Below are 27,780 nucleotides of genomic sequence, written 5' to 3'. Positions count from 1 at the left end.
TTTTCCCCGCCTCCTGCTTCTACCACAGTGCTTGATAGGTTAGGACTAGCTCTTGAGGTTACGTAGGCAAGACATATATATACATGCACACATGCGTGCACATAAATACACACATAGGTAGAGATAACATATGTACCATTTATATGCAGCAGGCATCACTGCCAGTGGAACAATTATCCTTCGCTGTGAGGACACACCTGGAGAAGGTAGGACATCAAATGCCAAGTGCTATGTAGAGGGATTTGGTGCTGGCATTCAGAAGTCATCTGTGGCTAGCAGAGTTAGGATTTTCCAGGGGTTTGAAAGGAGTATAACTCTGTCACCACGGCACGGTGCTGAGATGAAGCTGTGCTCTAGGATCAAATGGGTGTATTAGTTACACGATGCTGCTGGCCATGCTGAATGCAGCAGCTGCTGCTGTACTTTTCTCTGGAAGTGTTGAAGGGAAAGGCAAAAAGTTCGTATCAGCAAACATGAGAAGAATGGGTGTGATGTAAAGCAACGAGATGAGCCACGTCAGCTGCCCTGCATGTCACAGCTCCAAAGCTTCTGCCTGCCAAATGGTTGGGAACACAGGCTGGTGTTTTAGCTAACCCAGATTTTGTGCACCCTTGTTCTCTCAGTTCTGCTGTTAGGGGCGGTTTAGCTGATACTTGATCACAAAATATTCTGCAGAGATCAAAAGTTTCATCTGACTTTAACGGGAGTTGTGGGCAGTCAGAATCTCTAATGATTAGGATGATTATGAATAGGATGTTGTAACCTTAAGTGCTAAAGGATAGGTCTTGAGTAAATGAGATTTTCATATTTCCACTGATTTCGGTGTAGCTTGGACAATTTACACAGCAAGGAATATGTATTTTAAATTCTCAACCAGAGTCTTTAAAAGTGAATCTTTGCTCAGAGAGGTATTGTTTGAAGTTCTGAAAGCCATCCAGGCATTTTTGCTACAGACTTTTTGTTAACATCAGTGGGAGGCTCTGGGGCAGGTTCACTGCTCGGCCTTAAAAATCTCAGCACCAGAAGGTGTTCATTAACTTTTGGGCCAATAATCTAAGCACAGGAAATTCAGGGCAAGGTCCTCCACCTGTCTGTACGTTCATTCATTTTGTGAGAAAACAAAGTTCAATGCTTCTTTTCAGGATATTTCTATTTGCTAAAAAGCTCACAGGAAGAGTGAGAGCTCTTCAGTGTTTATTTCTGAAATACACCACTATGTTTAATCAAAGACTTGAGGTTGTACCTGCAAGTGCTGTTTTCATACTGTGTGTTTAGAGACTAATAAAGATTAACAAAGCCTAATACAGTCACATTTCCATTTTGACTCATGGCTGCTAATTTCTGTAGCTAATGTTCTGCTGTATTGCGAGAAGGGTTGTAAAAGATGGCCCCGCATCGTTTGTTCTGCTCGCCCTAAAATTTATTATTTTGCATGCAAACATTTGCTCTGTTCCACACAATCAGGAGTGGCTCCTCAGCCCAGATACAGATTGTCTCCGTTGAATCAGAGGAGCTGGGCTGAGCTCTGTCAGCTCCAGGTTTAGCCCTCAAATTGCCCACTGCCCCAGTGTTGCCTGAGATAAATCCTCTTGTAGAGAGAGTAAGGCTCTCGGAGAATTCTTTCATGGTCCAATTGCTTTTACTAAAAGTGAGTGATTTTCTGTGGATTTTTCAGATTCTCATTTTAAGACTTAGGGACGAGGCATCTAAGATGTTGAGAAAGATCAGGGGAGATCACAGGATGCTAATGTAGTGGAAGGACTTATATCAGATGGCAAACATACTAACTAGGGGAACGTGCAAAGAATGGAGAATCAAATCCATCCAACCTACTGGTTCACGGCTTCCATCTAAAGCTTTTAACCTCTGTCTGCTACACTTGGCTGCTTTCCCTTAGAAATTTTAATTGCTGGAAGAGCCATGCACACACTCTGCTCCACCCATGCCAGAGGACACAGTGGGACACTCCGATTCAGTCTGGTTCAGTAACATTGCTGAGTGGAGTACAAGTGATTTCCAGGTGTACCTTGGCTAGTATCTGCAACTGTAGCATCTACAACTGTAGTATCTACAACTGTATCTGGCTCCTGCTTGTACACCTGACTGCGGCCAGACAGCAGGCAGAAGGTTAAAACACGAGGTGGAACACCTTGTAGCTGTCTAAGCAGTGACTGTTCATGACGCATGCAATGCTTCATTGCATCTTTTGTTCAAAGATTTCCAGGTAGTTTGGAAAAGAGTTTAAAACAACACACCTACAGGCAGGTTCAGCTGGGAGGTTTTCAAAACATATAAAGTAGCCGCATCATTGACTCTCAATACGCACTGTTACAGTTGGGGCTGCTGGCTGAGTTTCTTGAAAATAAGGCTACATATTCAGGTGATTTAAACCTCCATTTTTGAAAGCATTGTTTTTTTCATGCTATCTCTGGATTTCAAGGCCTATCTATAAAGTTTAGTTCTTTTTCAAATAAATGCCAGACTGAGGTGAGAACTGGTGAAGGGTTACAATGATTTTATCAAGCATTGTGGATGCTCTGCACACCCAAAAATCAAGTCTCAAGTATTTGCTTTTCAGTGTAGCTCAAAGTACGTCAATTGCTCACCACTTCTTTTCCTCAGGAGCAGCAAAACAAGAAATTCTTCTTCATACATGTTTTGTCTGTCTATATAAAGTGCAGCCAGTCTCCAGGCTGTTTTCTTCCTCTTGTTTTTCTCTTAAATCTATCTCTCTGTCTGTTGCTCATGTTGTTGTAGCCGTGAAGGTCAGTGGCTGTAAAAAGGCAAGGTTTGGAGGGAGAGACAGTATTTTTCATCTGGAGAAAAAGTAGGCAAGTTGTTAGGCACTTAAATCCTTTTTCAGGTCTGAAATGTCTACTGTACAATAGAAAATTGAATTTTTGTTTCCAGGGTTATATTTTGAGGATTTTCTCTTGGTTGCCCTTGAGGATCAAGCCTTGTGGATCAGTTATAGAGTGGTTTTATAACAAATGAGGGCTCTGTGTGGGAGGACGGCGCAATCTATTGCTGTATGGTTTCTCACAGGGAATGCCGGTGACCTTCAACTTCAATGGGAGTAACAATCAACTGGTTCCTAACTGAGACCAGTTTCCTAGGCTGCCTGGGGCAGTGATTTTGAGTCTCAGAGAGCCTCCTCTGCAGGGAAGCCTTCCAAATACTGTATCATTATGGCATGTGAACCATTTATTGAACTTTGTATCCCAATTCATTTTTTCAATCCACACTGTAATGAGAAGGCTATGATTATGATCACCTTGTTACCACTGATGGGTGTGATTTGCCTGCTGAGATTTTAATCATGATTTCTCCCAGGAGCCCACCACTTGCAGCAAAAGGTGATGGCTGTTAATGTTTAGCATAGCTGCTAATGTTAAAGAAGGGCTATGAAATCACTCTTTGCTGTTTTCAGTGGGGGGATGAGAAATATCTGTCTTGAATGTTACAAGAAAAAAAAAATAGCATGCGATTTCATGTGTGAATCTGTGGTAATCAGCAAGATGGAATGTGATCTCTTGGGGGAGATTGTACCGTTCTCCAAAATGAGGCAAAAAGGGCAAAATAACCATTGGAGGGTTGTGAGTAATGGCTTTGTAACACCTAATGTATTCCATTTTCCTGTTAGCCTTTGGTTTATCTTGCTATTTTTGTTTTTTTGGGAGGGGAAATGTCTACATGCCAGAATGTGATTGAATAAAGACTGTCATTCATGTTGCAGCACGTTATGAAAATATCCTGGAGAGCCTAAATAGTCCAGAGGGAGACTGAGAATAGCCATGTCTATGGCTTCAAAGCCCCAGTAAAAGTCAATGGGGTCACTCATTTTCATTTCACTCAGATCTACAGCAAATGTAAAGCCTTGAAAATGCAGTGATAGGTGCTAGATTAGAATCGGATGGGTCCCCCACTTCTCCTGGGAGTGCCACCCCCACACACACATCCCCCGCTAGCTAAAGAGAAAATTTTAAAAGCCATGATTAAATTGACTTTTTATACTTATTTTAATGATCAGGAATTCTTTTGGAGAAGACACAACTCATCCCAAGAAACAAGAAGTTTCCAGCAGAACTGTGCAGGGCGAGATCCCTGCAGAATCCTCAGTGGAAAAAATTATCCTGGAGTTACTGTGGACATTGCCATGCCTTTTCTGTCATGCTTGAAAAAAAAGAAGTCACCTGTGCCTTTAGGCAGGAGTATCTTTCAAAAACACACCCCACCCATCCAGCAGAACTACCAAGCCTTGCTGGAGGTGTGCTTGAAGAACAAGTGCCTGTTCACAGATGATAACTTCCCTGCTCACATCAGCTCTATTGGAACGGGAGCACTGCTAAAGAAACTACCCCGAAATTTACAGTGGAAGAGGCCACATGTAAGTGACTTTCAGTGAATAATCTCATGTAAGAGGATGATTACAGCTGATAGCCAGCAAATAGTGTTAGCATTGAGCAGATTACTCTTAGACTTTAATTTAGGTGTGCCTTAATGCCTCCAGAGATCACGCTTATTGTATCAGCTGTCATTTTGGAAGCTGGGGGATGTGGAGTTTCATAACTGCCTTTGAAGCATTTGTTGCCCAAAATCATAACCACCCTTGTTCAGTTTATATCCAGTAATGCTCGGAGCAGGCAGGGAGAGCAGGTGAAGGGAGTGGGGGGAGCCGGTGTCCTTGGAGCTCACAGCTCTGATGATCCCACCATGACTCTGTGATGACAGTTCTCATGGCGACGGTCCCTCTTCCCAGAATTCAAGATCTTGACCTTTTAGAAGATTTCTGAGTTTCTAGACAGTTCTTAGCCTTTGACCCCTCTCCCGTGGACCACATACCGTTGTGATGCTGGAGGCTGCTACTTTAACCGGCAGCAGCAGGTGCCTTATCCTCTTGCTGGGCGATTTTTTCCTGCTTAACTGTTTAGTCTATTGTACTTAGAGCAGTCTTTTCCCAGGTCTCAAGGTTGAGCTTCTACCACGACCAGTAACTGACCATCAGTCAGTGAGTTGTTTTTAGTTCTAGGGCCTCTGTTTTCTTCTTGTGCCCATATTTCCAAGGCCTTTGCTGGTATCCCATGCTTAAACTGAACATCACAACAAGAGACACCTGGTTGCAAGGGCTGGTCACAGAGCAAGTGCTCAAAACAAATGGATATAAAACAAGTCTAGGAGGCCAGGAGAGGGGCTTGGCACAGTTAGATAAGGCCTGTTACTAGCAATAGCAGTTCAGTTCTTATTGAGCCACTGAGTAACTTATTGACAATTAGATCTTCCTGAAAGCAATGTATAGAATTATCTGAGAATTTCAGTAGTAGCACTGACTCCTTATGTTACCGTGTCTGTAACGGAATTCTGCCAGATAATAGCAGATAGCATCTCCTAGCTAAGTTATTTTCTAGCTGTCATATTTTGTCAGATTTAACCAATTTCTTAGAAGGGCTGAGTTTCTGCAAAACTCATGAAAATCACCGGGAAAGTAGAGGCACCTTTGCAAAGCGAGCAGGAGAGCTTGGGAATGGCAGCCCTGGTTCTCAGAGTTTCATACGTAATTTGGTCTCGCAGATGGTTTGTGTTAAGTCAGGATCCACAGGCGGAGGAAGAGTGCAGTCCTCAGGGGCCTGAGCTGGGTTGTGCCAGGCACTGTGGCTGAGGCAACCATATCAGCTTAGAGGTATTTGGGAGGGAAAGGTCAGCATGAGTCCTGCCCTCTACAAAGCTCTTCAGGTGTCCGTCCACCCCAAAGGTATTGGAATGGACCTGAAACCTCCTGTGTCTCTCAGTCTACCATTCTGCTGCTCTAAAACTGCCTCGTGAAGAAGGCTGCCATTTGCTCTGAATGCCAAACTTAGCTCAGCAAAGGTTCTCTGAGGATGGATGCTGTGCATCCTTCAGTCCCTGTGCTGCAGAGGAAACACTGAGATTCTGCCATTCAGCCTGCAGGCTTGTAGCTTGCTGCATCTATGACTGATGGCCTGTAAAGTGAACACCCAAATTCACCAAGGATAGGGGTCTAATTACTGTAACTGCCTTCTGAGGGTTTGCTGTTTGTCTGCTACTGCCTGAAGGGGAAGCCAACAGTGTGAAAATTAGCTTGATCAATTTGTGGGTCATTAGAGTGAAACGTAAGTTTGACACTTAGTTTATTAATTTGACCCCAGAGGCACTTGTGAGAGGAAAAAAATAACAACATAATTTCTCTCTGAACAATTATTCACAGACCCTCTCTTGTCACAGCAACAGGAACTTCTGTTAGCAGCCATCAGTTAGTCTGTAGCTCGATTGTCAGTCAAATCATGGAGACATCAGCCAGGTTAGCTGAAAGTTTGAACAGTTATGCTCTGCCACTGTAGCCTCTTTTGGCTGAAACCTGTCAGCAATTACAGAGGAGCAGGGCTGGCAGGTCTGAAGGGTTGTCTTCTCAGCGAGGCGTTTGTGGAGACCCATGGCGATGCATCTGAGCACCAGTGGCCTATGTCAGAGACCAAATTCAATGTAGACCAAACACAAATGTGTGCCCAGGCTTGTGTCAGATTAGCCACAGCACCTGATAACACTAAAGTTATACCTGAACCATAACAACGTCTGCTGGGACAAAGGGATCCTAAGTATTTTGAAGGCTTTGAACAGGCAGAGGGAGTGTTTTGTGTCACATATCCATGAGGTTTTTACATTCTAGACTAGGAACTCACTGGATTTCCCATCTTATGAGGTTGCAGCTCTGCAGGCAGAAAGTCCTTGACTTCAAGCTAAACCAGCTCGTCTTACTGACTTGACTCTCTCCCTCTTTTCTTTTTGGTTGTGTGCTTCCCAGGCTTTGCACAGAAGGCCAGTATTTTATGCTGCGAGCAGAAAGCAACTTGATCTCTGCCAAGGATTGGTGGGTAAGGAAGCTCCTTTGTATAAATATCTAAGTATTCTTATACAAGATAACGTCTTGTGTGGAATTTCGACTGTATAAAACTTGGCATAGAAATAGAAGGTGCACATATCCTTATCTCTTCACTTGGCATCGTGTGGATGAAGCAATCATTAAGATGGCATAGGCTCAGTAAAAAACCTGGCAAGCTTCAAGGTGGGATTTGAGGAGTGAGAGGTGTCTCCACAAGCTGAAATTGCCACCCTCTGTGTTGCTTCTGTGCATGCTAGTACTGCAATACAAAGTGATCCTGTGCTCTTACTGGTCTGTAATGTTGCTGCTTGACAATTGAACGGAGACCGCAGAAGCAGGAAAATCTGAGACTTGCACTATCTTTGAATCTAAGGCTTAGTGTGAGTGCATTCTCTTCCCAGCTTTGCAGTCAGAAAAATAATTTTTATGCCCATGTTACCTAAAAGGATATATTGTCAGCTGCAAAACAGGTAGGGGCAGGACTAAATTAATTTTTAAGTGCTTTAAGCCCTTAAACACAAAGTCTAATAAGTACAGTCTTGCATGTGAGATCCATTGGAAATGATTTTTCTCTTCTGAAAAGTTAAAGTTTTCAAAGAAAAAGGGAAAAGGTTTTTTTAATAGTGTGCCTTTACAGAGAACAGAAAAAAACCCACGCAATGTCAGTAAAAAACCGGAATGTTTCCATTGAGAGCTATTTCTTGCTAAATTTCTTATTTAACCAGACAGTATCCAAATGAAAAGATCATGAGAGAACAATTATAAACCAATCATGGTTTGGTTAAATAAAGCACATGTCTGGATCGTCTCTTTTTCTGTGTATGATTTGTTATAATTGTAAAGACATCAGCACAACAGCTCTTCTGCTAGGATCTTGGTGGTGTTCCTGAACTTGGCTGACAACTCTCACTTTTCAGCCAACTGCATGTGTCCGTTTGTCTTGGCGCAGAGAACTGCTGGTTCCTGGCGGCCCTGGAAGCCCTGACGTTCCACCAGGACATCTTGGCTGTAGTCGTGCCACACAACCAGAGCTTTGAGAGGAAATATGCTGGCATTTTCCACTTCCGGGTACATCTGCTCCCCCAGAGTGCGGGAGGTCTTCAGAAATCCTGTCATGTTTTGTGTTACACCCTTGGATAATTTGTACGCAGTTCCCCTTGGCCAGAGGCAAGTGGCCAGAGGGTATCCCGGCCTGGAGAGTAGCCCATCACCCCTCCCACAAAGCAGTGCAGGCAGTGGATCAACTACAAGCCACTCTGAGGATATATCTCGGCTTGGCCCTTCTCTCCAGCTGTGCCCTACTCGTATTTTAATCCAGACAAAAGTCTTCCTCCATAGTGGCAACAGTCAGCAGGACTTGAGCACATCTGCTGCAATCTTCTACTCCTTTGCCCAGCTCTTGATGCAACTCTGCTACCCTGCAGTTAGGAACTCCTTCCCAGAAGCCCAGCTGTGCCTAATTTCCCTGCTTAATCCTTTTACACCTGATACATGCTCTGTTTTCTCCTCTGGCAGGGTGGGGTTGAGGAGTTGGCTTTGTGGGTGAGTCAGCATGTCCCACTGACCCCAAGCATCCCTCCCCCCAAGGCAGCTTGTCCTGTGCCCACAGCTAAGATATCTTGCCTTTCCTGTTGTTTCAAGGGGAGGTCCCTTGTCCCTTCCGAGGGAAACATCAGCTCATTCCTTTCCCCTGACAGTTCTGGCACTTCGGTGAATGGGTTGACGTGGTGGTTGATGATCGCCTGCCGGTGAATGAGGCGGGGGAGCTGGTCTTTGTTTCCTCAGTCTCTAAGAACGTGTTCTGGGGAGCCCTTCTGGAGAAGGCATATGCTAAGTAAGTGACTCATTCCAAGTTATGCAAATAGTCTCTCTAAAATACCTTGGTTGGTGCCTATGCAGTTTGTTCTTGTTTATAAATGCATCTCCTAGGCCTTGCCACATTTGGAGTGTAGTAAATGGTTCTCATCTTTCTATTATTACACAGTAGAAGCTGCCACTGCAGTAGCTGTTATTAATCCAGGGCCTTGAGTTTAAATCCAAGGGTTTAGGAGTAGGTGTGAAAACAGACCTATCCTGGGGAGTTGTCCTCTAAGTGTTATTGTTGTTTGGAGTGTATTGGCTAGGATGATGCCTTCCTTGTAAATACTGCAGAGCAGCAGAAGGCCACAGATGGGAATTTTCAAAGGTGAATGATTTCTGATGCCTCCTTTGATGTATTATCAATTTGAGAAGCCTCCAACGAGTTTCACTTTGGGGGTGTGCTGAAGAGTTTACTTTGGTTTTGGTAGAAGTTCCTGCTCTGGGGTCCCCCAAAGCTGAGGCATTCAACAAGTCACATGGCACGGTGAGAATATTGTTTTCTCTCCGGGGTGTTTTGTCTACAGTGGTTTATCAGGACTAAGAAGAAAGCAACAAGGCATAATTGATGGAGTTTGTTAATCTTGGGCTGAAATAATCTCTGCAGAGCAAGCAAACATCCTAGTTAACAGTGAGAAAAAGATCACAGCACAGGAGAGAAAGTTCAGTTATTTCCCTTTGGGGTTATCGTTAGAACAGAAAGAACGGAGAAAGTTGCTCTGCAGTGGTGAAGAAAATCATATTGGAGACTGAACTCTCAAGGCACTGTATCAGTGTCTGGTGATACATGCAGACAACATTCACTAAGGCAGAGTTATCAAAGAAGTAGCGATGGGCATGTTCTCAGTACTGTGCACTGAGGGATGATAGTGAGTGAAGAGACCCTTTCAGACTATGGCCAATCTTGGAGGCAATTTGCTAGATTCCTCTCTTCCTAAATGAGAAAGATTCCCCTAAAATAAACATGAGTTACAGCCTTCTTCAACCTATCATTTGTGACTATAACCCCAAGAATATATTGATGTCTTTTTTGCTAGACTCTATGGCTCCTATGAAGATCTGCAGATTGGGCAAGTTTCAGAAGCCTTCGTGGATTTTACAGGTGGTGTTAATACAAGGATCAAGCTTGCAGCAACTCCTCCTGATCTGTGGGATATCCTGACAAGAGCAACCTACAGCAGATCTCTCATGGGCTGTCAGACACATTTAGGGGTGAGACTTGGAGTGACATCAGATGGCTTCACAGCTAAAAGCCTTTCCAGACCTGTTTCTTTCTGCTCAGCTAGTTGTTGTGACTCAAAAAGTATCAAAGGTGCCACACGTGACTTTCTATAGAAATCACATTCTTAAAGTTTGCACATGGATTGATTCCCTGCTGCTCCCAGCTCACTGTTGTTATGTTTAGGAACTGGTTTATCTATCAAAGAACCTCTATTAAAAGGACCTATTGCATTTCCCATTTTTGTTAAATAAATTTTCCGTTTTTACAGATGGTGCAGTGAGGCACAGAGACTTATGGAATAAGCTTATAGCTAAGATAGAGAGGTGTGTAGTTCAGAACATGAATTCAGATCTTGGCTTCCAAGCCTTATGCTAACACTGCAGCTGTTGGGAACGCCTACTATTCTGAAAATCAAAACCTAACCTGCTGGACTTTTTAAAAGTGAGATGGTCTCTAGCCAAAGATCCAGAATTTAGGAAGGGACCTTCCCAATCAACCTTCTCATTCCAAACATACTGCAAAATATGGCTGTTAGGAGCTTAGACTGAATTTTTTTTTCAGTTCAAACCATTCTCCGTTTGCTTTGAGAGTCATTGCTTATGCAGGTGCAGGTCTCTGGTATTGGTATGAGTCTGCTGTGTAAGCAGAGGTAGAAGAAAAGGTTTATTTTCCTTCTGTTTCTCTTCCTTGTATACAGGCAACAAAGGTCCTGAAGAATGGACTTGTTGCTGGCCATGCCTACACAGTAACTGGTATTAGAAAGGTAAGACTAGCCCTAATGTCCTGAGTCCAGGTTTGTTTGGATGTCAGCAATTTTTATTGCAGTCATAGGTTCAACCCTTAATCAGGGCAGCTATGGTATCTCCTCCCCGAATGCTCTTCTCTTAGTCTAAGGCTAAAAGAGACTGCGTGCTTTGTAAAGATTCACTTTCAAGTGTGTCCATTTTAGTATTGTGGCCTTGACGTAAAGGACAATGGTTATAGATCAGCATATCTCTAAGAGTGGGAACGATTCACAGGGCTCTGCTGAGAGCATCACCTGCAAATGCATCTTAGCTGTTAAGGACAAAAGGACTGGCCTTTGGGGATGCTGGGAGGATGTGCTGAAACCTACTTGGCGTAAAAAGCCTCCCTCTGAAGTCAGAGGAGAGGCCATAGAGGAGTAAATATAATTGAATACAAGGGCCAAAACATGAAAAACTGCAGATGGAAATGTGAGTCAAGGCTAAAGTAAGGGAACCAAACTGGGCTCCTGTGCAGAGAGTACCAGGTAGACCCCACTGATCTGCAGAAGTATCACTGGGAGTCCCCTAAAGATATTTGTCTAGAGGTAAGGGACTGTAAAATAATAGGTCCCAAAGAGTGGCAGAAAGCTCAAGCTTCCTCCTCCTGGGTTGATGGATGACTATCTTGTCCAGCCTCAAAAGGAGGTTGACAAGGATGGCAAAGGACTTTGTGGGGCTTTAGACATGTGATATAGATGTGGGTGAAAGCATGTTCAGTACCTCTAGCAAGAGATAATAGGAAAGCTGGAAGAGATACTATAAGCTCAATGATGCATGCCTGTCTCCCACACACAGCAGGAGGGTTTTAGGTATGGACTTTATCAGCAAGATGACTGTCAGTCTGGCTCCTCTGATGGGATGAAGAGCCAGGCAGGAGTAAGGGACTGACCGAGCATGTGGAGCAGATGTGAATTCAGCCATTCTGCTGTATGCTGCCAGCAAAGCCCCTAGTCGGCCTGGCTCCCTCTTCTCCCACCACGGCATCCCAGTTCGGAAGGCACTAATCTATGCGGTCACCCCATGGGCTGCATTGTGCTATGCCACTGCACTGAGGTAGGACTTAGCTTTCACAGTAGTACAGTCGTGCCCCCACATAAGCACAAAATGAGCAGATGTTGGAAAGGAAGAGGAATTTATGGTCAAGCCTCCAAATTAGGAATCTGTGAGATCTCTGGTTTCAGTTATAGAAGGTAAGATAAAGCATCTTAATCTCTTTGTGCCGGCATTCAGAGTTGCATGTTCATAGATTTTTGTCATCATACTTGCTGGCATTTATGAGAACAAACAAAATCTTTGTTAATATCTGACATAGTACAGTGATATAAACCAGATGAGAACTGCTGAGACCTTGGTAAGCACACTGTTACTGTTTTCTGCAGGTGACCTGTCAATATGGACCAGAAAATCTAGTGAGACTGAGAAATCCATGGGGAAAAATTGAATGGAAAGGAGACTGGAGTGACAGGTGAGTTTAAAAAAGGGAAGGTCTGATGCTGAGTGGGAGGAAAGGTTTCTTGGAGGAAAGATGCTGCCATCTTCAGGCATGAATTAGTGCTGAGAGCAGCATTAAGATAAGTAACAGTTGCTTGCACAGACCCTCTGGTGTCAAAGCAATGACTCAATAGATTTGTATTTCTCCAGCAGATAGTGCTCACATGGTTGGGCTCACTTCACGCATGCAGCTTCAACAAGCTCAGTTCTGCTCTTCCATTCACTGGATGCCAGAGGAAACATAATATGAACATTAGATGCTGACCATGTTGCTGTCATCTGGATGGCATGCAAAGTGACATAGCTGTGCAGGAGGCTCTAAACAAACAGCATGTTTCGGGACGCAGACCTTTGTCACAGGAGGGACCGTGCAAAGTCCTCCACGGGCTGCGAAGTGTTGGAGTTGGGTGGCTGCTGGAGTTGGGAGTACTCATGGGTATAAGATCAGAGGAAGCAACTAGTGAGGCAAATGGGCCCTATATTTGTATCTGCCTGAATTTTTTGATTGGGATCCATGAAAGACAGTGGTTTTGCATTCTACACCATGGGCAACTGTAGACTTTTGTCCTATTCCTCTTTGAAGCAGAGCATGTTCCTTCCTTCCAAGCTTCACTTCATTCCCTGCACAGACCCTGTTTGCTGAGGCTTGGGGGTAGGGAGGAGGGAAGAGCACAGGGAGGCGCTGGGAATGGGAGTGACTTTCACCTTGTCTGCAGAGCAGTAACTTCTCTGATGCGTGTCTGTCCCATAATGACAACATACCAGCTGTTCCTGTTGAAGAGCATAATGAGCAACATACTGTAGGCCTGCCTTTTAAATGACTCCCAGCTGCCTCTTGTGCTGTCCTAGTCATTCATTCATTATGCCAGACACTCTTCCTATTATGTCTCCTTTGACAGAAAATTAACCAACAAAACAGGCCTAGATCTTTGTATTTTAAGTACTTGGAAGCTGCCTGTGCAAGTGAATGGACTGGCTGATGGAAATGGAGCATTTCTGGCTTCTGTTGGAGCAAACTGGAGCCATTTAGCTACATCTCATGGGACCCAGAGTGCTTGTGGAGAGTCTCCCATGGCTGAAGGCATAGGGGGCCTGTGTTTAGTGGGGGATAAATGTGGAGATATGTGGGGACAGGGATTTGGCCTCTTTTTATAGAGGAAAGCTATGTACTCTGCCTTGAATTTGAGGCCACATTTGGTTAGTCACCTCATGTTTTTGCCCTCAGCTCTTACAAATGGGAGCTGCTGAGCCCGAAGGAGAAGATTTTGCTGAGGAAAAAGAAGGAGGATGGAGAATTCTGGTAATGGCACATTCTCGCCTCTCCCCTCTCTGCCAGTAGCTCTGGGACTGCATCCAGAGATGAAGCAGCGCATTGCCACTTAGGTCGAGGCGTATGTGATCTGCTTTACAACGGCTCATGCTTGCTTTCTTGCTCTCCTCTGCTTGACGATGTGAGAAGCAGTAGCTGTGCTGACACGGAAGAGATGCACTGTTCCTCAATGGCAGGAGTGAGGGAGAAGCAGGACACTGCCAGGTCTCCCAGGGCTGCTGGAGACATGGGCAGCTTTCGGGAGCTTTTGTCCTGCCTTTTATTTTTAAGATAGCTTTGGGAAGCTCTTGCTTGCCTTATGTTTGTTCGTGGTTTCTCCACAGCTTCTGCCACGAGGTGGCAATGTTGTCGCCCGTGTCATTTCACTGCGGTCCCTTTGGTGGCAATATTATTTTAATCTCTGTGCTGCTATCCTTTGCTGAAATTTTAGTCGTGCATTTGCTACTGCTAGATGCTGCTGTTGGAGCAGACGCTCTCTTCTTTACTGCCTAATAAAATATGAGCATTACCATATGTAACACAGAATGGTGCGGCTTCGAAGTTCCCTGCTCCCTTTCCTTTTCTTTTTATAAGCCATATGGACTAAACTAAACTGCTGACAAGATGTTTCTTGGCACTCTTTTCCCAGGATGTCTCTGCAAGATTTTAAGATTCATTTTGTAGATCTGATGATCTGTAAATTAACTCCAGACCTGATGAGCCAGGAAGATGGGAAGAAGTGGATGTACTCCCTGAAAAGCGGGAGATGGGTTAAAGGAAGTACAGCGGGAGGAAGTCTGGGATTCTGTAATGGTGAGGGGTGCTCTTTTGGATGACTCTGGGGTAATATTGCTCTGCTGACTCAGTTACCAGCACCTTATACCTGTTAACACAAAATTGACAACATGCTCTTCCTGCTTAACGCGCCCCCCCCCCCCAAACATCAGAAATAAGCAGCTGAAGGACTTCGACTAGCTTCTGCCATCACAGAAGCTGCATCACTTGCAAACATAGGGCAGTGGGCTGGTTATGGCATGAAATGAGCTGCAGGATCCTAGGATCAATTGCCAACACTGAGCTTCTTTGGGGCATTAAACTTGTCTGTTAAAATTTGCATCCTCAGCACCTCCAGGGAGTGGTATTTTAAGTAAAGTGAATGGGAAATGCAGGGGCTCAGCCCTTCTGGAAGCAGAGCAGGTGGGGTCTGAAGTCAGCTAGGCCATACGCTGGAGGTGATAGAGGAATAGTGATACATTTATAAACAAAATGAGCTCTTAGTTGCAGGTGAGCGGAAATGTAGTTCCTTGTTCCTGGGCCTTCCTCCTGTCTTACGTAGTGGTTGCACTGCTAAACTTGTAAAATGCACCTTAAGATCAAATCCCTGTGGGGTCTGGAGGTCCAGACAACCTATGACCTATTCAGTCTGGTGCCAGGCATCATGTGGGAAGCTGGCAACCAATTTTGTGATGGAAAATGACATCAAAATGTTTTTCTTGTTTTGCTTAGGCACCTTTTGGATGAACCCTCAGTACTGGCTGAATGTTTTACCAGTTGAAGACAGCAAGAAAAGCCTGGATTCCTGCAATGTGGTTATATCCCTGATGCAGAAACACAGCAGCAAACACCGGAACCGAGCTCCTCACCTCTTCATTGGATTTTCACTCTACAAGGTGCAAAGAATTGCTTTGCCTTTCTTGCTTTCACCAAACAGGAACACTTCCAGCCCCTGTAAATTGTAGAGCTTTGCAGACCAAGAGTTTTGTTGTGCACAGGGTGATCTGTGCTCTTTTCTCCTTGCCTGTGCCCAGTCTGCTCACACATCAGGGCTAGGCTCCCTCAGGCTCTGTGCCCCACTTGCTACCTCTCTGGCCTGCTGTGTGTCAGCCTGCAGAGCAGTGAGAAATGCCTCTTGCTTCAGAGCACACTGGGCTTTATTTTGCCCTCTCTGAGAGTATGTGCAAGAGCTGGGAGAGGGTGCCAGGAGTCCCCTTACTTTGGGGCAAGGAGAGCGCTGCCCTCAGGTTATTGTGCTTGAGAAGTGTTTCTAGTATGATGTGGCAGCTGCCCATGTGTCAATATTGCTAGTTCTCTGTGTATCCAGGGGTAAGCAGATATCGCTAGAAGGAGTGACAGTTCCCCCCCCCCCTCAATTTTCTGGTTATCTGAGTGCCTTGCAGAGCCACTGTCTTCCCTTGAACAGAGCCACCGCTCTTGTTGCTGCTGTGAGTTTGCACAGTTACGGAGAGATGGCTGCGGGGAAGGGTTTTCAGGTGGAGGGACAGGTTTCTGAAGGCAAAGACCCCAGCTGGACTTACGTAGCTGCTTCCTAGCAATTATATGGCTACGTTATGTGAGACCCAGAGGTCCCTGTCTGACAAATGGTCTGTTTCTTTTCTTCCTGCAGGTAGCCCTACAGGTGAGTCCCTTGTCACCGCTGCTGGCTGTTTGCTGGGGGACCTGGGCTGGTGCAGCTGTTATGACAACACTGAAGGTGTTGTGTTTGCCTTTGTTCCTTGGCTGACAGCTAGTTAACAGTGTATTTGAGTTCAGTGAGGCACCACAGTAAGTCGCTATTAACGCAGAGCTATCCACTGACTCTTCTGAAAAGCAGCCATATCAGGAGGGCTCAGTGGCCTTAAAAGGGGGCATCAGTTGTTCAGCTTCTGCACTGGGTCTTCAAAGGTATTAGAAGTGGCATCAGTGTTTACCCGATCAGCACTTTGTCCCTGCTGCAATTGTGGGATGGTGCCCCAATTCTTGGCTGTGTCTAAACTGGACTCACTGCAGCTCTCAGAGGAGCCAGAGCTACCTTTATGCTGCCTCCCAGTCTTGGGCTGAGGTGGGAACAGAGCCTGTGTCCCATGCAAGTCAGAGGTCTCCCAGGGAGCTCAGGTTCCTTCCTGGCTGGGGATGCTCTGGAGCTGATGCTCCAGAGAAAATGTCTTTTCAGCTTCCTCAGGCCAGCTGTATTTCTAGCATTTTCTTTAGCCAGGAGCCTTTGGGACCTGAGGAAGGGCCCTGGAAGTTAAACCCAGATGTAAGTCCCAATTTTGGCCCTGACCTCAGAGGGCTATTTAAAACAGGGAAAGGTTTAGCTCCTTTTATCTTGAAAGGGCGTATCTTCCACTCTGTTACTACTCAGAACACCTCTTAAATTAGAGTCCCTTTGAATTTGGGCTGGCAAAGAACTAGTTTCGGTGTATGGTCAGGGCAGCACAATTGTGTTCCCAGTTACTGTATTTCCAGCATGGTAACCATGAGGTAAGATGCCACTCCTTCCTGACTTAAATATTTTGGGCACTATCAGGGTTACAAGTGAGTTAAAATTCCTGGCAGAGGGGGTTTGAGTGTGGCCCTAGCACACTGCTGTGCCGCACCCGAGGGGGAATGGTGGCAGCCAGGACTTTAATTTCAGGTTTGTAGCGGTTGCCAAGATCAATACAGAGAGATGACAAGCCGAGAGCATCTAAGGTATTGGAACTACAGTCAACGAAGTATTGACTGAAATATAAAAACTTTGAATTTAACATAAGGGGCATGAGGAGGAGTAACCCTGAACCCTTCAGAGGAAAGATTGCTCTATTAGTAAGAAAAATACTGGCAAAGGAAGAGGAATAGCATCTCCACTATGAGGATGTGGAGTAAAATGGCTAAATGTTTTGAGGAACAGCCAAGATCAGAAGGTGACAGTGGCTTTAGCTAGCAGGATTATTTATTTGGCTTATGTACTGGGCGCTCAGTGGCATTAAAAATGAGTTCAGTGTTCCCTGGGTCAACACTTTATCCATCCTCCTATTGCAGAAAAGCGCCTGCAGAGCAAAACATCTGTAAGAGTCAAGAGTGCCAGGCAGATCAAGGACACATGCATGGAGTCAGGGCTAGGGTTTAGGTTGCTCCTGCAGTATGCTCAGATCACAGGTGCTCTGAAAAATCCTCTGCTACCAGATCCCTAGTGCACAGGACAAGCTTTGGGGACAAAGTACATGGTATCTATGGGATAGGAGGGGTGTTCTGGCTAGTGAAGAGCTGCCTCTAGAGCAGTTCCTGCCTGCAGTCATTTCTGCCAGTATGGAAATGAGTTTTGCAGTTGCCACTTTGACAGGAGCCACTTCTCCTCCCCAGTCCTTGCTGCTGTTCCTTGCAAGTACTATTATATTGTTGATAAGGTTGCACAAGACCCGTTCTTTGTCATACTAGTATTGGGCAGGGGCAGTGCATAGTGAGAACCACCATGTCCTGGAAAGAGACTGAGTCCTTTGGGCCCTGTTATCTGCTTGTGCTGTAAAAAAATCTGAGGCATGAAGGCAGGCTGTCTATGCCATGCCTGTGAATTCCCCACGTGCCTTTTGTCCGTTTATTCAGCTGGTGCAGAACACATTTCTCATCTGTTTCTTCCCTTAACAGTACCAGGAAAGCAACAGAAAGCTGCCCCCAGCTTTCTTCACCCGACATCAGCCTGTGAACAAGCACCAGGTCTTCCTTGATGAGCGGGAAGTGACTCATGACTTCCACCTGGAGCCTGGTGTCTATGTGATTGTCCCATCCACCCTGGAGCCTCAGCAGGAGTCTGAATTCATCCTGCGGGTCTTCTCCAGGAAGCATGTTCTTCGGTGAGATGCTGTTGCGCCTCTGCCAGCACCTAATTCTCTGGGATGGTGGGATGGTCTGGTCTTTCTAGCCTAATGGGGGGGCAGCATAAAGACTTTACTCTCCAAAAAGCAGCACAATCTCTTTTGGAGAGGCTGGCAGTGGGTTTCTCCCACCTTAGGATTCTCAGTGGCTGAAGCACTGCTTTTGGCCTTATCCTTTCAAGAAGTATTGAGCTAGGCCCACACAAGGGATTCTTGCAGCATGCTCATGTTTGAGACCATGGAGAAGGACAACAGTTTTTAATACACCATCAGTTTGCCAGGAGACCCTGCTGGCGATGCTAGGATGGTTGCTTGTGCAGAAATGGCGCTTTGGAGACTTCAAATGCCAGCAGCCCCTGGGGAGCCGTACGGACATGAGGACTTCCCTTACTGCAGCTGTAACACTAGGGGAAAAAAAACATATGCTGCAACAGCGGATTGGGGCCCCATCTGGGGATGGGGGATGCCACCTGTGATGAGACAAACACACAACTCTGGGATATCTCCTTAATGTGTCTGCCTTTTTGCATCTCCAGGGAAATGGGCGGGAACACCAGTTTCACCCTCTCTAAGGTGAGTGAGTACGAGGGGAGTGGGAGATCTGTGGTTTGGTCTTCAGCTCTGAATGTTGGGTTTTTTCTGTTGCTCTGCCCTATGGAGAGGCTGAGTAAGAATGTGAGTGCTTGTGTTGCAGCACTTTTGAAAGGGCAGCTTGGGTTTATAGGCAGAGTCCCTTGGACCATGTGGACAGATGCAGTCAGATGTGGGGGACAAGCAAATTTTTAGACACCTTTGCTAGTTGCCTTTTTGCGAACTTCTTTTAGTGACACCATCTTACTTGCTCTGCAATCTTTCCTGTTCATGGCTTTTTGGAGACTCCTGGTCCATTCTTGCACTTCTTCCCGCTCGTTTCATGCCTTGAAAGTTTCGAAGACGTCATGGGACCTGAGCAGTATTGTTCCCATGTAGCGGTCTATAGGTTATTTTCAAAATAACTGAGCTCAATGGTAGTGCATGCACGTCTGCAACTTGTGCCAGGGAGTTTATAGCATAGTCTGTTCCCCTGCCATAAACAGGGCCATTCCTTCTTTCATCTCCTCTATCCTACTGTATAAAGGAGGACAGAGACCCTTCTCTCTCTTCTTGGCATGGAGTGAACCCCATCCTTTGTTGTTGCACAGCTTGGTGGGGGGAAATGTTTCTCCCCACTGACTGTTATCTGAGTGTTTCTTTTCAAGAAATAACATTTCTATGAGGTGGGGAGCTGTCTCAGCAGTGGGCTGCGTTAGTGATGTAGCATTGAATGCAGTGGTAGGGAGAAGGTGGAAGGGGAGGGAACGAGAGTGCAGTTCTGGGAAGGTATCTCTAGTAACTGTCTTGGATGGCAATATTTTTCTTCCTTGAGTTAACGATTTTTTTTTTCTTTTTCTTTTTTTTTTTAATATCTTAAAGGAAATCGTTGATAGGTATGAAGGCAAGATTTGGGAGGATTTCTTCACAAAGCATTTTGAACAGGTAAGTGTGTGCATGAGCTGCCAGAGTAAATTCCTCCAGAGCTATTATGTAGCTCTGTGAAAGTAAAAGCATGTGGATGTTCAAGGGAAGTCTGGATGTTCAAGGGAAGTCTGGATGTGGAAGTGTGGGGAACAGAGAGGGGCCACAGGAGGCTGGGCTGTGTGTATAGTGCTGATTCCATGCAGCAGATTTGACCACAAAGCTTAGCAATATGTTAGCATTGAGATAGGCATACTTCTCTACACAACAGGGTGTGAATGCCTGGAACTTAATGCCACAGGACACTGTGGATGTGACAGTATCAACAGGCTCAAAAGGTATTAGCAAACTGATGGGCAGTGGGTCCATAAACAGATACTAAAGGACTAGGCAGGGATGTACCCTCTGAGATCCCTTTTCCAATAGGTGTGGGTGCCAGGGAAACAGGAGAATGGACTGCAGAAGCTGACCAAGTTCACATGCTCTCCCGAAACATTAATTCCTATTGCCTGTATTGGGTACAAAATGGTGGGCTGTGTGGATCCATCCTACCCTTTAGCGTGTTCTTACACTCATTGGGGAAAGTCGCCTATTAGAGAACACCCCTTGAAATATTCATGCTTGTCTCATACATCCTTCATCACAGTCTGATGGCAGCTAACTTGCTTTGAGAGGTGAAGTAGGTATCAGGTGTCCCATCACCTCCTTTTTTCACTAATTTTCCTAGTGAAATATGATCCTTATTGTGAAAGATTCTTTTTAATGATCTCTCTGGCCTGATTTGGGACGGAGTTGACCTTCAGGGATCCTGCTAACTGTGGTGAGGGGTGCAAGTGTTTCACCTTTCAGAAAAGGTGGCTGCGTTTATTTAGCAGTATACCCTGTATTTGGCAAACACAATTTCACAAAACCACATTTGTACTTTTGATAACAATATTTTGACGGAAGCTGTTACTAAAAAGAAGCAATGCTTTTACTTTTTGCCACTTGTTTAAGATTTTTATTTTGAACAGTGTGGCTTTCAGATGTGCTAGAAATTGCCACATATTGCGAGGTGCTGGTCCTTTGCTGTCAGGAGGTCCAAGTACACACAGAGGCGAGCAGTACTGCCATTTCTTAATGCATTACCCTGGCATACCTCAATGATCTGAAAACAGGCTTTTATTTTTGAAGAGTGACATTTAAAAAAATCTTCCAAACAAACAAATGTCACAGTTTCTAAAAAACTTGTAAACTTTAGTATAACAAGGAGGAGGGGAAGTTTCTGCTTTGAAAAGTTTGGGGAGGAAGTATTCCAAAGTTTCCCATCTTTTTTTGTTTGTAAATGATAAAAGGGAAATATTTGAAGCAGGTCTCTTGACAGTGTGCTAGATGGGACAGATGGCACCAGGGCTGAAAGGTTAACGGTCTGGATCCTCACTCAGTGTAAATCTGCACTACCGCATTGATCTGTGTGGAGCCCTGAGAACTTAGCCCAGAGCAGACTGCAGCTCTTGCAAGCTGAGAATCTTGTCATATTCAAAGGGAGTCTTTTCTATTGATTTTCACAGTGGCTGGAGTGGGGCCAGAAAAGCAGAGAATGAAGATGGGACATGCTGGGAAAACAAAAGAGGGAGGAAAGTGATTTAATGCTTAAAAAAAAAAATAATAAAAATTCTCTCCCATATCACAGAATCCTGAAATAAATGCTGTTCAGCTCCAGAGGATCCTGAATAATATGTCTTGGAAAAGTAAGTGCTGAGAAATAATGTTTCTGTAAAATAAACCCTCTTAGAGAAAAGCCTCAGCTCCTGTATCTGGTTCTTGAATTCTGGGAAGAGAAACTGGCTTGAATCTGGCTGAACGGACTCTTCTGATGCCATGTTAGATTTCCAGAGAGAAAGGATTTGCTGGGGTCTGAATCAACATGGTAGAAATTTTATAAGCGAAGCTAATCTACTTTGAATTTCAACAACAGAAAGAATGAGGGGGAAGAGCAAGCGTAGATATTGTGTGTGGATGCAGACTCTGAACTTGACCTCCAAACGCAGCTTGACCTCAGCCTTGATTCTGAAACTGTATCTCGTTTCACCCTGTGCCACTGCCACAGTCTCGGCAGCACCACCACTAGAAAGTGTAGAAAGTTAGCCTGGTCTGTAGGCAGTTATGCAGTGGAAGGGGGTCTTGTCTTTACCTTGATGTGCCTGGTTCATGCCTGCTATTTCTATTTACTCTTCCCTGCTATGCATGCATAGGGCTGTTCCTTGCTCTGTTTGTGTGTGGGAGACAGGATGGAGGTGCAGGTAGCCTGTGTAACTTATGCTTGTGAGAACCAGGTGAGCCCTGAGATTGTCTCTCTCGTAAGGACTGTGACATCCGCTCTGCCAGCGGCAACCCAGAGCACTCCACAGGCTCGTAATTTGGTCCCTAGTTATAAATAACCATACCTGGACAGCAGCGAGGTATTGCAGTGGCTGTTTTCTCTGAACAACAATGAAGTTACAGATATAATGATGAATCCAGTTTTCCTTCCCAGTTTCTTCACTGGTAACAACCGATGTGCAACACAGAAAATACACTGTCCAGCCATTATAGGCAACAAAGATGACGAACAAAAGACTGATATGATGCCTTTTCCAGTTAAGCTGAATTTGACATTGCTCCCTTTTCTACAAAGGTGCGCAAGGATAGCTTTTCTGTCTTTGCAAAGTGACCCACCGGGCACTGTCTTATCTGTAAGAAGACTATGTTGAACAGAGAGTCTTTATTTTTCATAAGTGATCAATTTTAAGACACTAATTTAAAAACTTTACAGTACTTGATTCATATTTACTAAACAGGGCTATTACAAGATTAAAACATCTTCACTTTCTGCAGAGAAGGGTGAGTTATGGTTCTGTCCCTTGCTCAGTGGAAGTCTACAGACAATCTATAATCATGATTTGCGGTGAGATTAGAGTCTATTTCTGTTACTCTTCGTGTAACTTATGTATGAACCAGGAATGCTAAGCTTTGATGCAGCATTATGTTTTCAGTGATGCCTGTACTTTTAATTATGTTAACAGAGCTGGCAGTGTGAGACAGAGAGAGAGAGAGAGAGATGCTTAGCACAAGGGTTTCAATCTGTAGTGCTGCTCCCCAAAGCTCTTCAGGTCAAGAGACTTTGCTCAAGGTCGTGCAGTAAATTCTGTTTGGGATTACAGCTTTGGATGTCCTTTTCCTTCCATTTTCTCTAATAGCTGGAGATAGTGCACCATATTTCATTCCGTATTATATGCCTGCAGGGAGCTCATATTGGATTTTCTGAGACTAGTAGAATCCATCCTGTTGTCTGGTTTTTTTATCATCGTAAATGATACGTCTTCTCAAGTGGGTGTAAAGTTTCGCAAAGGCTTTGGGGCCTGAGCCCTCTCAAGTGAGGGGGAATTTTGTGAGAGTCCATTTTTCTGAGAGATGTTCAATGACTCCTCAAAACAATCCTTTTTTTTTCTTTTTTTTTTTTTTTTTCTCTCTCCAGATTTCCAGAGTTTTCACCTGAGGTTCAGTCTGGACACCTGCCAGGGTATCTTGGCACTCCTGGATGTATCCTTAGAATGAGTGATACTTCTGACTCATATAACACTTCACTGAAGCATTATTTCTTAGGGCAGACGGGGTGTTACTGTGATTTCTTTACCACCAGGACATGGCCCTGCTTATTGAACTTCTCACCCTCCATAATAACAGTTCAGCTGTGACAGAATGGAATTGGTTCGGGAGAGGGTTGATTCCTGCCGCCTCTGAAATCAGCAGCCAGGTTTCCATTGACTTTAGTGGGAGGAGGATCAAGCCTCTAGATAGGCTTGTGGGCTAAGAAATCATTATCCTCATATTATAATTGTGTGAATGTTAGAGTGGCTATGAGTTTTTGGTTTGTTTGGGGTTTTTTATGTAATGGGTGCTTTCTGACATTTAATTGAGATGTTCTGACCTTAATTCTCCCACGAAGCTGAACGCCTCTGGCACACTGAGTATCCAGGAATTCAGAGTCCTATGGAAAAGGCTGCTTTTCTATCTGGTATAACAATAATTTCTGTGCCCCCTTGCAATATCTCACTGCTCACAATCCCTTTGGTGTCGTCTGTTGTTTTTTGGGGGGTTTGTTTTGTTTAAAAATATTCCCCCCCGCCAGGAAGTTTTCCAGAAAAGAGACACTAGCAGATCAGGAAAGCTTGACCTTATGGAACTGCATGCAGCTGTACGGGAGACAGGTGAGCCCACAGCATATCTTGGCAAGTCTCATCCTCTTCCTCATAAAGGCTAGGAAAAGTCCGGGGCTGGGAAACATCTTGAGAATTGTAGGTAGAGCCCAGGAGGAGTGGAAAACGTCATAGGCTGCATGGTCTTAGCCATCTCTGCTTCCCTCTTTAGCTGGGTAAACACATCTGAAAATTATTTTGCTGTGGGATGGGCTACTTAATCTTTGCCCCAGTGTGGTCTCATACTGATAGTTCTCTGAAACAGAAGCATCTGTCTATTTTAGACCCAGTTTTTAAATCCCTTCCTGTTCGTTGCTAATTTAATTTTAAAAGACTGCGTGGGGTTGTGCGGATACATGCAGGAGGCCAGATCTAGCTCATGTTAAATTACTACCTCTGCTGAAGATGACAGCTCAGGGACTGAACCTGGAAGCGTGGGACTTGCACAGGGGCAATACTGGTGCCAGACTTCACTAATATAATGTCTGAAGCTTGATCTAGAAATGGAAGACGATATATATGGGTCCAAATACTGGACCAAGCTCTGTTGCTGTTACTGGGCTTTGAGTGGGCGCTGGTGCTCAGTCTTGTAGATTCTTTTGCATGTTTACAACTTAAATATCACTCCTCTTTTTGGTGTGTGGTTCACCCAGTTCATCTGAGTCAGTGAAAGCACAGTGAGAAACCCTGGTGGACCTCTGCTAAAGCAAACTAAAATCCCAGGCTATGAATAGAAAATACTTTTATTCCTTGCAAATGCTGCTTGACATTGGACTGATGCTTTCTGTATGAGCTTCCTCTAGATTTTCTTTTTCATCTCCTTTCCTACCTTCTTGTGGAGTATTGCTCTTAAACACAGCTGCTGTTATTACCCTCATACCCCATGAGCAAAGGATGCCCATGTGTATTTTATTCCAACTCTGGCAGGACTGTGAGTATAGGGGATCAGATCTGAACCCTTTTAGGTTTGGAGGAGATATCTCCACGTAGTGGTTTGGTTTGGGCTGGCTAATATTTGATTATTTTGGGGGACGTTTGAAAAACCAAGCTGTTGGAGAAGGGCTGAAAACCACTCAGTTGTGCATGCTCACAGCTGTGTGCACACCCATAGCTGTGCACATTCAGTTGTGTATAGCTGGGAGTTGCCATCTCATTCTGTTCCCCCCCCCCCCCCTTTTTCTTTTTTCCCCCTTTTATGAAGGCATTTCGCTCAGCAATGAAGTCTGTAATTTGATGGCAATCAGATATGGTGACCCTGACTTAAAGATCAGCTTTGAGAGCTTTGTGTGCTTCATGCTTCGCGTGGAGATCATGGGAGGTGAGGCTGGCGTTACGTGGCTGGCCCGGCAAGCTGGGCTGCCCAGCTAAGCCCTGGCCTTTCTGATGCTGCTCCAGCTGGCAGTGGCAAGGTCAAAATTAGAAGGATTGGGTTTCTGAATAGGCCAAGAGTAATCAATTTAAAGCAAGGGACAGATATAGAGGAAATCAAGCTCTCTCTTCACCTTTCCACCAGTCACTTTCTACAGAAATCTGGGCTGTACATATCGGAGTGATTTAGCTCCCTACAGGTTTGCACCAGCCTTCTGTAGGAGGCAGTAGGCAAATTACAGGTGGAGACTGCTCATTTTCCAGGAAGAAGAGAGCCTTGGAATATACCTTTGGGTGATGATGAGACAGCTGATACTCAGTCTGTGAGCTCATGCTGTAGACACTTCGCACATGTCTCAAAACTGTAGTGGGTGAGGTTGGGACCGCCTGCATTTCGAGGTTTCACAGCTGGATGGACAGACAGTTACATGCCTGACTTTGTTCAGCTGCTCCCTGTGTCCCAGCCCTCAGGGATCTTCCAGTGACAGAACAGAGAAGCTCACATGCACTCGTGAATAGCCTATAAACTCTGCCTTTGAGATTTTTCCTGAGACAGTGTGTCTTGGCTGGTGTTGATCTCTTGGCTATCAAGTTAATGCTCCTCACTTACTTCTTTCACAGAGGCCTTTCGCAACTTAACACAAGATGGCAAAGGGATATATCTTCGGGAATCTGAGGTAAAGCCCGTTCCCTGACTGTCAAATGCAGGCTCCTTCATTGCAAGTGGCACTGCATGTTTTGTTCTGTAGCATTAAAAAAGGTATCTTTACCTGATCATTTGGAGTAGGTTAGAAACAACAAGGAGCTTCAGGCTTCTAAGTCATCTGCTTTTATTATGGCTTCTGCTCCTTCTGGAGACAGATAATCTCTAATTCCCCATAGTCCAGTTCAGTTGTGAATATCACAGAGCTCTCACAGGGATGGATGAGTTCAACCCACTTTCCCCATTATTTTACAGTGGATGATGATGACGCTGTACTCCTGAGGCAATGCTGTAGAGGAGGGGACAACCAGGCCTGTACCAGGATGAGGAAGGCTGCTTTGTATCAATTTTCTGTGCACACTGGACTGTCTGGGCTCAGCCCTGCAATTTACCTCCGATGAAAAGTCTACTCCTCAAACAGACTTGACCTAATAACCACAGACTTGGTGAACTGAAGTTTTGCTAATTAATGTATTTATTCTGAGTCCTATTTCACTTCAGACAACCCTTCTGAGAAGAGACTGCTGCATGCCAACTGCTATGAGTGCACAGTGTGACACCATGGAGCGTAGTGGTTAAGTCGTTGGGGTCACCTACTTAATGCTGATGTTACACTCTTATTGTTATAGGATGGCACACATTGTGGTAGTGCCCAGAGGCTGTGCTTGGTGATGGGACTCTTGAGCCTGGGAGAGAAATGGCCCCTGCCCTGAGTGGCTTGTCACCTAATAGAGGAAGTCCCAGTTCTGCAGCTGCTAGGCCCATGGTAGAGGGCAGGAGTCTGTGTGCTTGTGGGGAAGAAGAGGTGGGGACTCTCTGAATGAACACTCTTCCCTAGCCATGACTTGGAAAGGTGATTTGCAAGCATTCAAACCATCTCTTTTGCTTTTATACGTCAGTGTAGCCCTATTGAAGTGAACCTAAGTTGATTTGACCAAGCGATGAGCCGGGCCTCCAGCTCTTTGTTGTGGGTGGAGGCTGTGATGTTTGCATATTTATTTCAGAAAGGCAGTGGGTTTTCTCTACAGATTGAAAGGTACAGTACAGTGAGAAGTAAACTGATCCCATATTGTCTTTAAGTCACCGGAGATTGGCAGGGAATAGATGTTCTCTGTAGCATGATACAGGAGCAGTCTGGTAAAACATTTGGATATTTGTCAGTTACTTTTTATAAAGCAGGATGAGAGAGAGAGAGTGTGTGTACTTTTAAACGATGCAGGCACATGTAGGTTGTAGCTAATTAAATAGTGGAAACTGGGTGCATAGCTGTGAACAGCGTTAGAGAACATGTTATAAGTGGGACTATTCACATCAAACCCCGTGCTAGAGTTAGTTGATGCATCTATATGTAGGATCCTTTTTTACTTTCTTACCATTTATTTATTTGGGCTGGAAATTTCTATGCTAAGTACCTGTTACAGGTTGCTGCTGTGATGATTTTTTTTTTTTTTTTTTCCATTCCTATGGACAGCACAATTGTGGCTCTCTTCCAGTGCACAGCCTAGTCTGGGTGCTGAATGAAACAGAGCTCCAATGGGAATGACAATATAATGAAAGACCATACTCTAATGCCTTTGTAGGAAGGAGTTACATTGAGCTTGCATAGGCAGCCTTCCCTCTGGCTTTTTGTGACTTTTAAGTGCTTAATCTCATAAATATCCTTTTAGAGTGCATATGAGATTCAGGAATGAGGTAGACTGTGGATAAGAATGTAAACATGAGCAAAAGACTGAGCTCAGGTATGTGCTTACCACTGCACTGAAGCCTGTGCAACAGCATCAGCATGTTTAGAGAGAAACCCCGTTGCG

At 44.8% G+C, this 27,780-nt stretch overlaps 1 protein-coding gene across 1 annotated transcript; it reads left to right on the top strand.

Annotated features, from left to right (window-relative positions):
- Positions 1 to 4,156: 4,156 nt before the first annotated feature.
- Positions 4,157 to 27,378, top strand: LOC127014856 (calpain-14-like). The gene is made up of 20 exons (XM_050894488.1): positions 4,157 to 4,387; positions 6,818 to 6,887; positions 7,845 to 7,963; positions 8,593 to 8,729; positions 9,790 to 9,964; positions 10,672 to 10,737; positions 12,139 to 12,224; positions 13,476 to 13,550; positions 14,209 to 14,372; positions 15,066 to 15,241; positions 17,964 to 18,169; positions 18,727 to 18,763; positions 19,643 to 19,705; positions 21,357 to 21,414; positions 23,181 to 23,245; positions 23,652 to 23,720; positions 23,835 to 23,913; positions 25,103 to 25,219; positions 25,891 to 25,946; positions 26,228 to 27,378. Exons 1-20 carry the CDS (start codon positions 4,157 to 4,159, stop codon positions 26,252 to 26,254), a joined length of 2,076 nt encoding a protein of 691 aa, XP_050750445.1. The 3' UTR covers positions 26,255 to 27,378.
- Positions 27,379 to 27,780: the final 402 nt, after the last annotated feature.

Source organism: Gymnogyps californianus, chromosome 3 (assembly GCF_018139145.2).
Source record: "Gymnogyps californianus isolate 813 chromosome 3, ASM1813914v2, whole genome shotgun sequence".
NCBI lineage: Eukaryota > Metazoa > Chordata > Aves > Accipitriformes > Cathartidae > Gymnogyps > Gymnogyps californianus.
The sequence above is the reverse complement of the archived record's forward strand: the minus strand, read 5'-3'. Positions and strand labels throughout refer to the sequence as shown.